Source organism: Marmota marmota, unplaced genomic scaffold (assembly GCF_001458135.2).
Source record: "Marmota marmota marmota unplaced genomic scaffold, marMar, whole genome shotgun sequence".
NCBI classification, from domain to species: Eukaryota; Metazoa; Chordata; class Mammalia; order Rodentia; family Sciuridae; genus Marmota; species Marmota marmota.
In genome coordinates, this window is record NW_026000142.1 from 3,913,133 (window position 1) to 3,929,612 (window position 16,480).

At 35.8% G+C, this 16,480-nt stretch overlaps 1 protein-coding gene across 4 annotated transcripts in view; it reads left to right on the forward strand.

Moving 5' to 3' along the window:
* The window catches only part of Umad1 (UBAP1-MVB12-associated (UMA) domain containing 1), a 227,200-nt gene that overhangs the window by 32,535 nt on the left and 178,185 nt on the right, over positions 1–16,480 (forward strand). Inside the window, exons 1-3 of one of the 4 annotated variants that reach the window (XM_048785990.1) lie at positions 1,964–2,318; positions 3,679–3,841; positions 6,983–7,085. In XM_048785990.1, coding sequence (XP_048641947.1) covers positions 7,004–7,085 — 82 coding nt within the window. In that variant the 5' untranslated portion in view covers positions 1,964–2,318; positions 3,679–3,841; positions 6,983–7,003. Of the gene's footprint in view, positions 1–1,963; positions 2,319–3,678; positions 3,842–6,968; positions 7,086–16,480 lie in introns of those variants that run through there. The other 3 variants (XM_048785991.1, XM_048785989.1, XM_048785988.1) reach the window with 3 other exon arrangements.

A 16,480-nucleotide genomic window follows, 5' to 3' on the forward strand; every position in this document is an offset into this window, starting at 1 on the left:
GAGCATGAGAAGAAGATTAACATTAAACAGGGATGAGAGGTGGGAGGGAAAGGGAGAGAGAAGGGAAATTGCATGGAAATGGAAGGAGACCCTCAGGGTTATACAAAATTACATACAAGAGGAAGTGAGGGGAATGGGAAAAATAATACAAGGCGGAGAAATGAATGGCAGTAGAGGGGGTAGAGAGAGAAAAGGGGAGGGGAGGGGAGGGGAGGGGAGGGGGGATAGTAGAGGATAGGAAAGGCAGCAGAATACAACAGACACTAGTATGGCAATATGTAAATCAATGGATGTGTAACTGATGTGATTCTGCAATCTGTATATGGGGTAAAAATGGGAGTTCATAACCCACTTGAATCAAAGTGTGAAATATGATATATCAAGAACTATGTAATGTTTTGAACAACCAACAATAAAAATTAAAAAAAAAAAACCCTACCTCTGAACCTTGCTGCATTGAGGACTATGCTTTCAACACACGAGCCTTTTGGGGGACAGTCCAGATCAAAACCACAACAGCACGACAAGCTTTTTTATTTTAAAAATTCTATTAGGTATGTCGTGATACTTCATTGAGATTTTAATTTGTATTTTTAAATTGACTAATGACATTGAGCACCTTTCCATGTGTTTGTTTACCATATTTTCCTTGATGAAATGGTTGCTTGTATCTCTTTGCCCAGTTTTTATTGAGTTATTCTGTCATTGTTATTATTTTTGTGCTGTTACTGGGGATTGAACTCAGGGCTAGACAAGTGCTCTATCATTGAGCTACATCCCCAACCTTTTTATTTTTCCTTTTAAATTTTATTTTGAGACAGGGTTTTCCTAAGTTGCTCAGGATGGCCTTGAACTTGCGATTTCCTGCCTCAGCTTCTCAAGTAAGTAGTGTAGGGATGTACCACCATGAATTGCTTCATTATTGAGTTTTAAGAGTGCTTTATATATTGCAGATATGTGTTTGTGAGCAAATGTGTGATTTGCAGATATTTTCTCCCAGCCTTTGGCTGGGGCAAGTGAATTCTTTATACCCCAAATAACTCCAGGAGGCCTGTGTATGAGATTTGGAGGCATTCTTGGTTGAGTTCTAATTCAGCCATACAAGAGTGTTGCTGCTAGCAAATAGTGGATTTTTAAGAACAAATTTTTGTATCTCTTCTTGCTTATAACTGTAAAATTTGCTCATTATAGACAATTTTAAAAGTACTGAAAATTGTAAAGAGGGAACAAGATTAGAGCATGCTTAGGAACTCTTTGTAGAAGTCATCCAACTGTCAAGGCCATGTACCTCAGAAGCAAGAGTGCTTGGTTGGGCCTTTTATACTAGACTATCAGAGATTTTCTTCACTTTGAGGATGGTATGCTTAAATTACCCTGTTTTGCTAGGAATTGTCTCAGATGTATGAGTGATGAGATTACAATTTGTTCTTCACAAATATGTCTGTTGCTGCGTCGGAACTGCTAGATCAGTAGCTGGCCTAAGCACTGATGTTTACAAAATATAAACCAAAGCCTTGAATATATATTTTGTGGAATTCATAAATGTCTCCATAAGACAGAAATGGGTAAGGCTTGGAGAATTAGGGATTAATAGAAGTTGGATTAATCAAATGCATTTAACTAATATTGAGGAATATTAAAGAAAGTCTGATATATAAATTTGAAGAGCTTCTTGTCTCTGTTCCTTTATTGTTGGAAAGCATTCAGTTTGGGTACCAAAAGGACTTCATTTATAATTAAGCTCTAGCTGGTGTGGTGGTATGCACTTAAAAGTTCTAACTACGACGCTGAGGCAAGAGGATCTCTTGAGCCCAGGAGTTCATGGTCAGCTTGGGCAACATAGATGTCTTAAAAAAAAAAAAAAATCAGCCATACTATTTACTTGCCATGTAAACATGGAGTAATACTTAACCTACGTTTACTTGAATTCTTTCACTTACACAATCTGAATAATTATGCATATCTGGTAGAGTATTATAAGGATTATAAGAAGTAGGGTAGCATGTATAAGCCATTTTAGTATATAGTGCCTGATACATTGTAGGAACCTATATATATCAGAGGTATTTATAGTTATTCCCCCTTTTCTTTACAGTTACTAGTTAGGAAGAGGAACTAAACCTGGCTACTGGATTGATGACCACTCACAGAGGGAAGATCTTTGAATGATGTTTGTTTGCCCTCTCCCAGAGTTACATTTTTATACTACTATTTGCTTTCTAGGCTATGAAAATAATACAATGGGATAAAGATAATTCATGTTCCCATGGGGAAAAAAAAACATCTTTAAATCAACTGCAGTTGAGAAAAGAGTTAAGGTAAATGTCTTCAGAACATGGTCAGATTGTCTGAGTGGTAGGTAGAAGGGTGATTAATACTTCTGTAACAATTTCAAAGCTGTTTCCAGCAGATGTTGTAGCAAAGTTATCTTCATGTCATTCTAGTTCTTTTGCATGGTCTCTGATCTCTTTTCCTTATTTCTGCACATTTAGAACCTAACTTATCCCTCCTTCTATAATGTGTATGGGATTCTATAATGTTCTGATGTTCTAGAGGGACAGATTGAAATGTTATGCTTTACCAGTCATACTATCTAACAAACTACTGCAATGTATTTTGTTTAAATATGATGTTTTAGATCATGAAAAATGTAACTGTTTTATTTAATTACATAAGTTATAACTTCTGTACAAAATATATTTTAAAATATTTTTTTATTTTCTTTTTTTGCAGTATTGGGGATTGAATCCATGTCCTAGCGCATACTATCCAGGTGCCCTACTACTTAGCTATATCCTCGGCCCTTTTTAAAATTTTATTTTGAGACAGGGTCTTAAACTTGTTATCCTCCTGTCTCAGCCATCAGAGTACCTGGGAATACAGGTGTGCACTACCACACCCAGAAAAAAAGAGATTCTTGGGCTGGAGTGTAGCTCAGTGGTAGAACACTTGCCTAGCAGGCATGAGGTCCCAGGTCTTAACCCCAGTATCACAAAATGAAACAAAACAAAACAAGATGCTCTGTTGCACTACAGCTGAGTTTGCTCTGACTTTTCTCAAAATGTATGTAAACTTTTGGGGTTGGAGAATAGCTTATCAGAGTCATTTTTGTGATTTCCATGTTTGTTCCATTTTTATTTTATGGCCAGATATGCAAAGGTATTGGAAATTTATGTTCTTCTATCAAAAGACTGTTATTTATATGTTAGAAGGGGAACCATTTTTTAAGGGCCCTCTCCTTCTGTGTCCGTATAACTCCTTGTTACAGCACTCTAATAGCATGAGGCACAATGAACAAAGCAAATCACGTGGCCACACCTGATTCCTAGGAAGGTAGAAAATTGCCTTATTTTTGTCTCCACAAAACAGAGCTGGAGCTGGGCGCCATGGCACACACCTGTGATCCCAATGGCTCCAAGGCTGAGGCAGGAGGATCGAGAGTTGGAAGTCAGCCTCAGCAAAAGCGAGGTGCTCAGCAACTCAGTGAGACCCTGTTTCTAAACAAAATACAAAATAGGGCTGGAGGTATGGCTCAGTGGTCAAATACCCTTGAGTTCAATCTCCAGTACCCTCCAAAACAAAAACTAAACAAACAACCCAGAACTGATGAACTGCATTAGTGATCCCATGGTTCTTTTTTGTGTTCACAGTGTGTTCATATCTCTCTTCCTACTGTAGGCATAGTCACTCAACTCTCCCCAAGAACATTTTCTGAAATTACCTCATTCATTCACAACATCAAGCTCAAAGCTCAGTATCTCTGGGTGGTGTGCAAAAAGACCTTCCCTTAGTTCAGATGTGGCACCTGTTGCTCTGAAGACTTCAGAACCAAACGGCTAAGGTATATAAGATAAGGGGGGTGGATGACTAAAAATACCTCTGATATATTTTAGGTTCCTACAGTGTGTCAGGCATTATATCCTGCTCATGCTCTGACACCGTGGTGCAACTAGGAAGGATAATTGCCCAAAACAATTCCATTCAGAAAAAGGAAGAATCAGAGGTATATATCAGTCACAGGGCTACAGCAATTTGACAGTTCCCACTGGGCAGGCATTTTGGGCAACCCCTGTCTTGGGTTGGAGAATGTTCCTTAATTATGTCCAGATTCTTCTTGGGAGAAACTTCTATGTCCATTCTTTTCCATGCCCATTGGCTCTGTCCTCCTGGAGTTCTTTTTTTTCTAGCAACTTCTTGTTACAATTGAAGTGAGCACTGGAGAATAAGCCCTCCTTGGAAGCTGAGTAATTTTCTCTGTAGCTTCTTGTCTATAGAAAACTGCCACCTATTGGTTGTCTTAAATATTCAGTCATCATAGTCCTTTTTAAATCCAGACTAATAGTTATTTTTTTAGTACAATTCTTAAAATTTTGTTGGCTTCTTTTCTATTTGACTGCATTCAGCTTCAGGCGTCACAATAGCCAGAGCTACAATTTTTGCTTGATGTAGTTCTGATATTTCCTGTATTTCTCATCCCCCCCGCCCACCACCGCCACCTCTGCTCATATTTCCTTGGCTCTATTAGGGTTCTAGTTGGAGACGACTCCTTTAGTCTCTTTTTCTTGGACCAGGTTCTTCTAAGCACAAGAATTTACTGAGTGCCATGTTAGTTTGTGCTGAGTTTTAATATCAGGTATGGCTTTGATTTGATTCTTACTGAGGTTGAGTTTTAATCAGCTGTTTTTACTTCAAAGGCCTTCTCAGTTTTATTTTTAAGTGTTTGGAGCTGAAAAGTGATTGCTTTTTCCAATCTAAAAAGTCTAACTTTTAAAAAAATTATTTTTGTGTTAAAACTATACATAACAGTGGGATTAATTTTTATATAATTGTACATGCCTACAACATACTAATATAATTTGGGCAGTTTCGTTCCCTGATAACTTCCTTTTCCTCCATTCCCCTGTAATCCCCTTCATTTACTCTGTTGGCATCCCTCCTATTTTCCTGAGATTTCCCCCACCCTGTGTTTTTCTTTTTTCTCTCGTATGTATGAGAGAAACATAATGACCTTTGACTTTCTGTGTTTGGCTTATTTTGCTTAACATATGTTCTTAAGTTCCATCCATTTTCCTGCAAATGACATAATTGCTTTCTTCTTTATGGCTGAATAAAACTGCATTGTGTATGTATACTTCTTTGTGGTTTGGCTATGAGGTGTAATATGTAGGAATATTCAGAGATGAGATGAAATTGTGAGAGGTGTAACCTCATCAGTTCATTCTAGTTTAAATGGATGGAATGGTGGTAACTTATAGGCAGATGGGACATGGCTGGAAGGGTTCATTTTCCCTGTGGCCCTTTCCTTTCTCTCTATTTGTTTTCTGCTGCTATAGATGAGCACTGCCTCTGCTCCCTGCTACCCCATCCTTTAGTCATGGCTCCAGAGCAATGGAGTCAGACATTTATGGACTAAGACCTTTGAAACTATGAACCACTAATACTTTTCCTCCTTTAATTGTTCTGGTCAGGTATTTTGTTCACAGTAATTTTATCCAGATGAGTATCTGTTGAGGGACACCTTGACTGATCCTTTGTGGCTGGCTGTTATGAATTGTGCTGCTATAAATATGGGTATGCATGTATCATTATAGTATTCTGACTTTAATACTTTAGGATAAATGGAGGAATGAAATAGCTGGGTCATATGGTTGTTCTATTCCTATCCTTTATATCTTTGGTTTTGAATTCTTTTCTTACTTAATTGCTTTTAAATCAAATGGTACTATTCTGACTTCATGTTTTCCTTGCATGAGTTTCTCTTTGTCTTAGTTACTTTTTAAAATCTGACTTTTATTGGCTCATTTTTTCCTTTTGCATTTTCATCTAATCTTCTTTTTCCACCAGTTTCATGGAGGCTGTGCCTCCTTGTACTCTAGAGTGAGTGCCAAACTATTTTTAGAGCTTTTTCTTTGGCTCTGTCACTATATCCACCAAGCCCTTCTTTGAGGATTTCAGAAGCTGTTTCTTTTTCCTTTACGGGAATATTTTTCTTTTTTCTCATGGATGGTGTTTTTCTTCTTTTTGTTTTGTTCCTTTTAAAAGTGAAATCTGACAACCGTGTTGTCTGTAAACAAATATGTTCCTTTTACCCACTTACGTTGGAGTTAATACCCTTATGGATCTATTGCTTAGTTCAGGGAGCCTATATAATCCCAATTAAATTCTCAGCTTCTAGAAGGCTTTCACTCAGGTTATATCTTACCTAGTCTCGATTTTTCTGGTATGGGTGGAATTTATGTAAACTAAAATGTTGAGTGCTTATTGCCACCAGGAGTCATCCTTTCTTTGCCTTCTCTTATGTTTTTCTCCTTATAAGGGACTGTGCTCAAAATGTAATGTGTTCTTGCAAACTACCCTTCAGCTTTCATCCCACTTGTTTTCTGGAAGTTTTGCCCTCCTTGAATGTGCAAAGATGAGAGTAGGAGGAGAGGGTGTGTGTGTGTGTGTGTGTGTGTGTGTGTGTGTGTCAGGGACAGTGATCTCACCAACACAAAGATCTGGTAATTTAAAGTTGGTTGCAGTTTTATAATTTGTATACTCTTTGAAACTGAATCAGGCAACCAACAGCAGAGGTTGTTTGAAGCACCTTCCTTTCTTTTTATGTGTGGCCTTAGTTTTATGAGTCTTTAGCTAGTTATAGGATGAAAAAGCTAGTGTTTTATGGCTAGTGAAATCTTTCCAGATTCTGGCAGTAACTGTTGGTTTTAGTTTTACATGAGGCAATTTCTTGGATATTTTGAATCTTCAGAAATTGAGAGGTTGCATTGCAGATTGAAAGGCGCACATTGTTCTAGACTACAAGTTTGTGTTCCTTAATTTCTAGTTTTGGCTTCTGATACCCAGAGACGACTCATGGTCCAATGTCTGGCAATATGATTCCTAAGAGTAATTATTGCAATATTTACAGTTTTATGTTGTGAGTAGTTATTATGAATTTTACAGTTTCATCTGCGTTTAATGTTATATAGCATTTCTGTTTCAGATAGCAGCAGCGGCAGCAGCAATGTTTCACTTCTTCAGGAAGCCTTCAGAATCTAAGAAACCCTCAGTTCCAGAGACAGAAGCAGACGGATTTGTCCTCTTAGGTGAGTCTTTTTAAGAAACAAGATCATAATTAGATGAATTGTTTTTCCCTTAAAAAGTACTTGATAATTATGATTAGTTTTTAAAATATTTATTACTAATTTCAGAATGAATTTATGTGTATAATTTAAAAAGTGAAGTCTGTAAAAAAAGAGTTCAGCAATTACGTGGAATAGTGTTATCAAATTAGACTCTTCTTACACATTGGTTTGGCTGCATACTTCTAATTATATTTGTAAACTAGCTGAGCATGGTGGTGAACACGTGTAATCCTTGGGAGGCTGAGGCCAGTGTCAACAACTTAGTGAAACCCTGACTCTCATGGTCCCCTCCCTGGGATGTTCCTCAGGGCCTTCCTTTCCAAATATTCTACCTCTTACTACCTGTCAGACTGGAGTGACCCAGTCAGTCTGGAGTCTGCTACTTCACATTCACTAGAAGTAGGGTTGGTTGGGACTCTTGCTCATCATCCCTTCTCTTTAGGATTTGGTCGTGTGCTTAAAGGTACATGGATTTCAGCTCTATGACTCTTTTCCATTTATTGAAATTTATCTCTGGGAAATCAGAATAGAGGTTTTCTCATGGATAAACTTTATCATAGAATTTCCAAGTTTCCCAGCCAAGTTTTGGAAGGAAGGACTTTGTGTTTTTCTGAGTTTGTCTTGTAAGATATGGGACAGGGCAATGATTAGGGTGGTCAGAGTTGTACCAGGATTGGTGTTTTTAGTGGACATTCTTCTGACTGGGATAAGGTCTGGTCCCTTGGATCTGACTGCTTATCTGACCCTTCTTTCTTACCAAGTTGGGGATTTGTGCCTTGTTTTCAAAGTTAGAACTGGTTCTGTCAATTCCAGTTAATACTTGCCTTAAAAGATGCTGACATTGCCTTCCTGTCATCTTCTGAATTAGTTTCACTAAAAGAAAAACTCCAAATACCTCAGGCCTCCTGGGAAGTATCTCCTTCACAATAAATTCATCATAAATTCTTTTCTCAGAAATTTCTTCCAACAAAGCCTGGTTTTCCAAATTGTGTTTTGTATTTCTCATTCTAACATCTCCATAGTATTAAGACATATGCAGAACTTTGCTCTTTTTTGTTGTTACATTATTAGAAATCAACATTATTCTTTTTGTTATTTTGTAGTCATTTAAGAATGTGAGTGGGGTGCACTGGCATCTTAGAGAGCAATACAATTTCAAATGCTAGACCTTAAAAACTTTGTGTACATTTTCTTCATGTTTATCTCTGTTGCCTGCCACTTGGGACTATTTCAGAGACAAGTTTGACCACAAGTGAAGTGGCCCTTGGTGTTGCTTTTTATAAGAATTACTCTAGTTCTGCTGATGATTGTCTCTGTTCAGCCCTGTTTCCCTCCAGGCGCACAGCTTCATCTCTTCACCATTTTTCATGAAAAATGGGTGTGGACCTCTTATTCTGTGTGCTTAACTCTCCTCAAGTTTTCATGATACCAGTCAGCATCATCTCTTCTGTTTTCTCTCTCTCTTCATCTCCCTTATTTCTCAGGAGCATCTTAGAGGCTCTACAGTGAAGTGCAGATAAGTCTGGAGTCAGACTGCCTGAGTTGACATCCTGGTTCCACCATTTATTAGAGTTTCTACCTCCGGCAAATTATTTAACATTCCCAGGTGTCATTTAGCTTATCTAGAAAATAAGCCTGTTACCAGTGTCTTTCCCATAAGGATACTGGAGGATTGAATGAGTTAGTGTGTGTAACATACTTAAAACAAGCCTGTGAGTGAGGTGGTACTATTTCTACATACAGATGAGGACTTAGCTTTTCCAAATTTCTCTAGCAGATATGGAATGAGCTCAGGCAGTCTGATTTCAGAGCCTTCTAACCACTGGATTATTCGTGCTGGTGGTTTTGTTGTTGTTGTCATATTGCCATATGTTTTAAAGATTTAAACATATGGAAAAACAGGAGCAAGAAGTTTGAGTGGGGATTTCCACAGTAAGATGACTACAGATGATGATAATATACTGTATATTTCAAAAAGCTAGAAGGAAGGATTTTGAATGTTTTCACCATATCAGCAGTTTTGATTCTAAAACTCCCTGGCCCTTTTTATTTTTTGAGACAGGATTTTGCTAAATTGCTGAGGCTGGCTTTGAACTTGCTATCCTCCTGCCTCAGCCTCCTGAGTTGCTGGGATTACAGGCATGCACCACCATGCCCAGCTTTTTAAGTACTCTTTAAAAAACAAACACCAAAACCAACCACCAACAAAAAATTGTATTCTCTACTATTTAAAAGAGAAAGCACTATTTTTTTTTTTTTTGTATTTTTACTAAAAAGAGCATTGCTGTTGTATTACTGTCCATAAAGTTTGGCTCTTATTTTGGCTACCTCATTATTTTTACTAATACTTTAAGTAGTATTAAAATGTTGCAAATAATAGTAATACCCTTGAAATTGAGCAAAGGTGATATTCATTGTTTAGTTAATTTTAAAAAAATCTTTCAACAGTTAAGGACTTAACTGAAATTTGTGATAAAATTCCTGATAGATTATTTAGAATCTAATTAATTTTCTTTAAAAATAGTATGGTAAGCTGGGCATGGTGGCTCATGCCTGTAATCCCAGTAACTTGGGAGGCTGAGGCAGGAGGATCACAGTTTCGAAGCCAGCCTCAGCAACTTTGTAAGGCTGCAAGCAACCTAGTGAGACCCTGTCTCAAAAATAAAAAGGGCTGGGGATGTGGCTGAGTGGTTACGCACCCTTGGGTTCAATCCCTGGACTTAAAAAAAAAAAAAAAATAGTGTGTTAAACTCTGTTTAGAATAGGATGGCATACTGTTGAAAATATTTTGGTAAGTGTCAAGTAGGTTAAATGGCACATATGAAATACTTTTGATACTTTTATTATTAACATAGCACCATATATGTGCACACACATGTATTTTGATTAGCATGTAGCCATCTAAATTTTTTCTTATTAAGCATCATGTTCAATAGGTACATTACAGGAAAATAAGTATATTTGATTGGTTTTGTGTTTATTGACTTTTACATGATACAACTAAGTAAAGACTTAGAAACAATTTATAGCAACAGCTTCTTAGCAATATGAACTCTACAGAATTTGTTATTTTGTTATGTAGCCTTTAGAACCTGTTTCTGTATAGGATAGTCAATTATGTTGTTAAAGCTATAAAAGAACTAATTTTTCCCATTTGAGAATACCTTTTCATAGCCTAGTGTTTTGATTAATGCTAATAGGTTTTAGATCACAATTATTTGATGGCATTGCTGAGTTGATAAAATCAACGCATGATGACTTAAAATTCAGGATCCAAGCAGAGCACAGGCACTTTTGTTGATAATAGGAATATCTGGGCTGTTCCTACACAATTAGCTCACATTTGGATGGAAAGCCTTTCTCCCTATTAAGATTTCCAAAGCTTTTAGTCTTTGTTTTAGTCCAGAGTGCTGAATAAGAGTGGGATGGGGGAAACCTAGTAGAAAAACATCCTTTCCCTTGTAGCCAGTTTGTATTCATAGAAGAAGGTAATAGCTGTTCCTTCATTCAGTAATGAAGTTGAAGTAATCCTCCAGGGTGCTCATTTTACACAAAAACAAATTGCAGTTTTCATTTGCATCACTGGGTGGCGATTTTTCATAGTTTTATGCTACTGTTTAAACACCCAGCAGCATGGCACTATTTGTAATTACCAGGATTTTCTTCTGTTATGACATATTTAATTGTACTTTTAACACATTATCTTTAAGTTGATTACAAATTTACTAGTGTAGTGTGCAACCTCATAGTTATTTTAAATTAGGAAAGGATATTTCCTAGATGTTGGAGTATAATTCCTTCCAAAACCAAGACAAAGGAATGAATTAGCTTATTATGTTATAGCAAAAATAAGGAAAAATAACAACAAAATCATAGGATATAAAATGAAAGGAATAATTTAGGCTATTGTTGTTATATTCACCAACATTGTTGACCAAATATTGAATGTAACTCTGGAGCAGGCAGAATAAAATTAGGCAAGCACTATTACAGAGATTAAAGGAGTTGGGTTATAGTACAACTGAAATTCAACATGTTTTTCAGAATATGCAGGTGCTTCTTTAAGTAGAACATAGGAACTTCTAGTTTCTACTAAGATAATTATTTTGTAAAGTCATTAGATTTAAAATCAGTTTGGTAATTTACAGAAAAAAATTTTATCTTTTAAGTATTGATATTGCAATATGTAATTTAGTCTCACTTTCTGTTTTCTACTATAAATGACAAATCAGATTTCAGAAAGCAATGTGTTATTTTTAAGATTTTTTTTTTCCTATTACATATTTTTCATCCTGGGAAAGAAACCATGCATACATATTTAAGTTAGACTATCCACTTTTTGTTTGGAAATTTTAAAGATAATCTCTTCATTTCTGTTTTGTTTTCTTTATTTAGAAGTAGAAACCTAGCTGTGTACATTAAAAATCTACATTCCAAGGAATGAGGGACAGTAAGGAACTTTAATTCTGTACAGGACTGAAGGCTTTAATTAGAACAACAATGAGAAAAATCCATAGGTTTTCAGCATGTGCTTGGTATATTTACTCTTTGTTTTCACAAGAGAAATATATCAAACCTTAAAAAAAAGAATGTTTATGGATTCAAAAAGTAATTTATCCTGTCTCCTTACGTTATGCAGAAAAATTCATGCACATTTAACTTATTGACTGATCTTTGTGTTTTTACTCTTGACCTTTAAATTCTAAAGGAAGTGTGCCAGGATTTTTCAATTAACTTCATTATGCAGTAAAATTGCTTATTTTCCCATTAAGAAATTTGGAGTTGTGTGTTTAATGGATAGAATTAACAGAACTTTTACTTTAATTTTACATAATTCTGGTCTACCTGGTAATCCAGCAGCATTTCAGTTTCTCAGAGGTTAGCAAGGCTGCCCTCCATGTAGGTTGTACTCCCCTCTTTTATCTCCTTGAATGAACAGAGTGAGAGGGAATTGGAATTGCAATTGCATGGGGGCGAGGGAGAGATGCCAACTATGCTGAGGGACAGAACTGAGCTCTCATTTTTCTGTTGACTCAAATGTAAATTAGGCCTCTGTCTCCTTAAGTCTGTGGTTCTAACCTGCGATGTATTAGGGGGCACTTTGAGAATATGCTGGTGCTGGGGCCTGTCCCTGGGTTCTGATAGGATGGGTATGGGATTTAGTGAAAGGTTGGTGTTTTTTTTTTTTTTTTTCCTTGTTATTTCCCCCAGAGTTCCCCAGATGGTTCTAGAGTATATGCAGGGCTGAGGAGTACTGTAGTTCACTCTCTATAATTTAGTAATTGTATACTGTCAAATAATATGTTAAGACACTTTGCAAAAGACCTCATAAAATACAAAGATAAAGTCTCTTCCACTTAACTTAGTTGAGTCATAAACATATAAACAAAAAGCAAATAAGACCACACAATTTTAGGGTAAACATACTTCCTCCAGTACATTAAAGCAGGAAGCTTAACAATTCTAAGATGTGAAATTTGTTTCTACATATAATAAATACATATAATAAATGTAATAAATACATATAATAAACAGATTTTTTTTGTTTTAAGTCACTGGACCAGTTGTGAAACATCTTGTTAAATTAATTATACAAACATGAATTTTAAGTTACCTATGACTTTTTGTCTTTAGCCATAGTATATCTACATTGACTTTGAGTAAAATTTGATAAACACCTATAAACTTTTCAAAGAAGCATCCAAGTTACCTTTTTATTGGACTAAAACCTTTAGGCAGTCATAGTTTTAGTTATAACTGTTGAGGTGGGAGTTGACTAGTTTACTATGGTACTACTTTATTGCACTTATTCAGTACAATATCAGTAGGGAAAAACTTTAAGTATGTGTGCCATAGTATGTAAATGGAGTTTCCTTCCATAGTTCCTTATAGGATTTCCTAATGATATAACTTCCACATCTGAGACTATTTAATTGAAAAAAATTGTGATAGGTAGCTTTTATATTTTTACTTAAAATTTATCTCATTTTGTTGAGGAAATAAGTGTCAAGATGAGAATCTAAGTAGAATGTACAAACAAGTATGAACCCTGTATTGAAGTAAATCAGATAGTGTTGAAAGACTTCAATATCTCTCTGATAATTTCTTTTAAATGGTACTGGGGATCAAACCTAGTACCACATGGGCTAGGCAAGCACTCTACCACTTAGCTATATCCCCAGCCCTTTTTGTTTTATTTTATTTTAAGAAATTTAAATATAATGAATATAATAAATTTTGTTGCTCAAGCTGGCCTCAAATTTGCTGTTCCCCTGCCTTAGCCTCCTGAGTAGCTAGGATTACAGGCAAGCACCACCTAGCCCTCCTTTCTTGTTGGTAATCTTTATAACATAGTTGGCCTTTGTTAGTATCCACAGATTCAATCAACTGTGGATCAAAAATATTAAGGAAAAAAAAATTTGTCTGTACTTAACATGTACAGTTTTTTTTTGGTCATTACTCCCTAAACAGTATAGTATAACAACTATTTATGTGGCATTTACATTGTACTGGGTATTTTAAGTTATCTAGAAATGATTTAAAGTATATGAGAGGATATATGTAGGCCTTGAACATCTGAAAATACCTCATGGGAGTTTTGGAACTAACTGGATACTGAGGAACAACTGTAGTTACTATTATTTTATATTTAAGTGATTATCTTTATTCAGCATCTTGTTTTCCCATTGTATTCAACTGAAGCATATTAGGAAGAGGAGTTATTATCATTGTTACAAAAATGTGATTTTTTTTTTCAAAAAAGTGTATCTTATTTCTTCATTGTATCATGAGAGAATTATGCTGTTATCTTGGAAGAATGTTATGTAATAAAACAAAGCAGAAGAAAAACATTGTAAATTAACGTGATAGCAGTTTTTTCTCATTGTAGTAATCATTAAGTGAATATCTCTGTTTGGATGCTTTGCTGCTTTGTAAGGATGTTACAGATATGTGGGCCAACCTTTACCTAGTGAAACAGAATCTTAGGAGATATAGCCATGGAAGAACTCAAACTATTTCTCTTTGCTGACAACATGATTCTATATTTAGAAGACACAAAACTCCTCCAAAGAACTTCTAGAACTCAAAAATGAACTCACCAAAGTAGCAGGATATAAAATTAACAGCAATAAATCAATTGTTTTCCTATGTATCAGTAATGAATCAACTGAAAGAGAAATTAGGAAAACTGCCTTTGAAAATAGTCTCAAAAAAAAAAAAAAATTGGGAATCAATCTAACAAAAGCAGTGAAAGACCTCTACAATGAAATCTACAGAATGCTAAAGAAATTGAAGAAGACATTATAAGATGGAAAGATCTCCTATGTTCTTGAATAGGCATAATTAATATTGTCAAAATGGCTATATTAACAAAATGCTATACAGATTTAATGAAATTTCTATTAAAATTATAATGATGCTCTTCATAGAATTAGAAAAGGCAGCCATGAAATTCATTTGGAAAAATAAGACATCCAGAATGGCTAAAGCAATCCTTAGGGAGAAAAGTGAAGCAGGACACATCACAATACCAGACCTTAAATTATACTATAGAGCTATAGTAACAAAAATGTTATGGTATCGGCACCAAAACAGACATGAAGACCAATGGTAAGGTATAGAAGACATAGAAACAAACTCACGTAAATATAGTTATCTCATAATAAACAAAGGCTCCATAAACATAAACATTGGAACAAAGATGGCCTCTTCAACAAATGTTGCTGGAAAAACTGGAAATCCATATGTAGCAAAATGAAATTAGACCCCTATCTCTCACCTTGTACAAAACTCAACTCAAAGTGAATCAAGGACCCAAGCATTAGACCAGAAACCCAGCACCTACTAGAAGAAAAAGTAGGCCCAAATTTACATCAGTCATCTTAGGAACCAACTTCCTCAACCAGATTCCTAAAGCGCAAGAAGTAAAATAAAGAATTAGTAAATGGGATGGCATCAAACTAAAAATATTCTTCACAGCAAAGGAAACAGGAATGTGAAGAGAGAGCCTACAGAACGGGAGAATATCTTTGCCACCTGCACCCCAGATACAGAATTGATATCCAGGATATATTTTTAAAAACTCAAAAAACTTAACACCAGAAAACAAATAACCCAACCAATAAAGGGGCTAAGAAACTGAATAGCCAATTCAAAGAAGAAGAAATATGAATGGTTAACAAATATATGAAAAAATGTTCAACATCACAAGCAATTAGAGAAATGCAAATTAAAACTATATTGGGATTTTATCTCACTCCGTTCATAGTGGCAGTTATCAAGAATACAAGTAACAATGAATGTTGCGAGGATGTGGGGGGAAAGGTACACTCATACATTGCTGGTGGGACTGCAATGATGCAACCACTCTGGAAAGCATTGTGGAGATTCCTCAGAAAACTTTGAATGAAACCACCATTTGACCCAGTTATCTGACCCCTCAGTCTATACCCAAAGGACTTAAAATCAGAATACTTTAGTGACATGGCCCCATCAATATTTATAGCATCTTAATTCACAATAGCTGACCTATGGAACCAATCTAGGTGCCCTTCAACAGGTGAATGGATAAAGAAAATGTAGTACATATATATTACTCAGCCATAAAGAAAGATGAAATTATAGCATTGGCTGGTAAATGGATGGGACTGGAAACTATCACGTTAAGTGAAATAAATTAATTCCCCAAACCAAAAGCTGAATGTTCTCTCTCATATTTGCTGACTCACAAAAGGCTGGGGAAGGGACTGGAGTGGGGGCAGAGGGAAGAGACGGGATATGGGAATGGGAAAGACAGTAGAATGAATCATACATAACTTTCCTATGTTCATATATGAATACACGACTAGTGTAACTCCACATCTTGTACAACCACAAAAATGGGAAGTTATACTCCATGTATGTATGATGTCAAAATACATACTACTATCATGCATAACTAAAAAGAGCAAACAAAAAAATTATAAAAACATAACTGTTGAAATATACCTACCTCCCCCATTTTTTCTTCCATTTCCTCATCCTGGGTAATGGATACAATAATTTGGAAGAGTTCTGGCCGCTGGTGTCTTGGCCCATGAGGACTAAAGTATATTATGAGGATGACTGAAGAGTAAGCCAAGAAGATTCTGGTTCCTTGAAGACTGGGGAGTTGCCATACCTGCCCGGTAATGCTTTCCTTTGAACTTCTATTCTGTTTTAGCTGTTATTTTGTTTTGTCAGTTTTACATGAACCAAACCCAAACTAGTAGAGGTACTTAACTGAAAGCCATAGCATTGGGATTCTATTAAGTTCTGTCAGTTCCTTCTATGTTATTTTGAGCAAGCTGCTTACATTTCAGCCTTCTTTTCCTTAC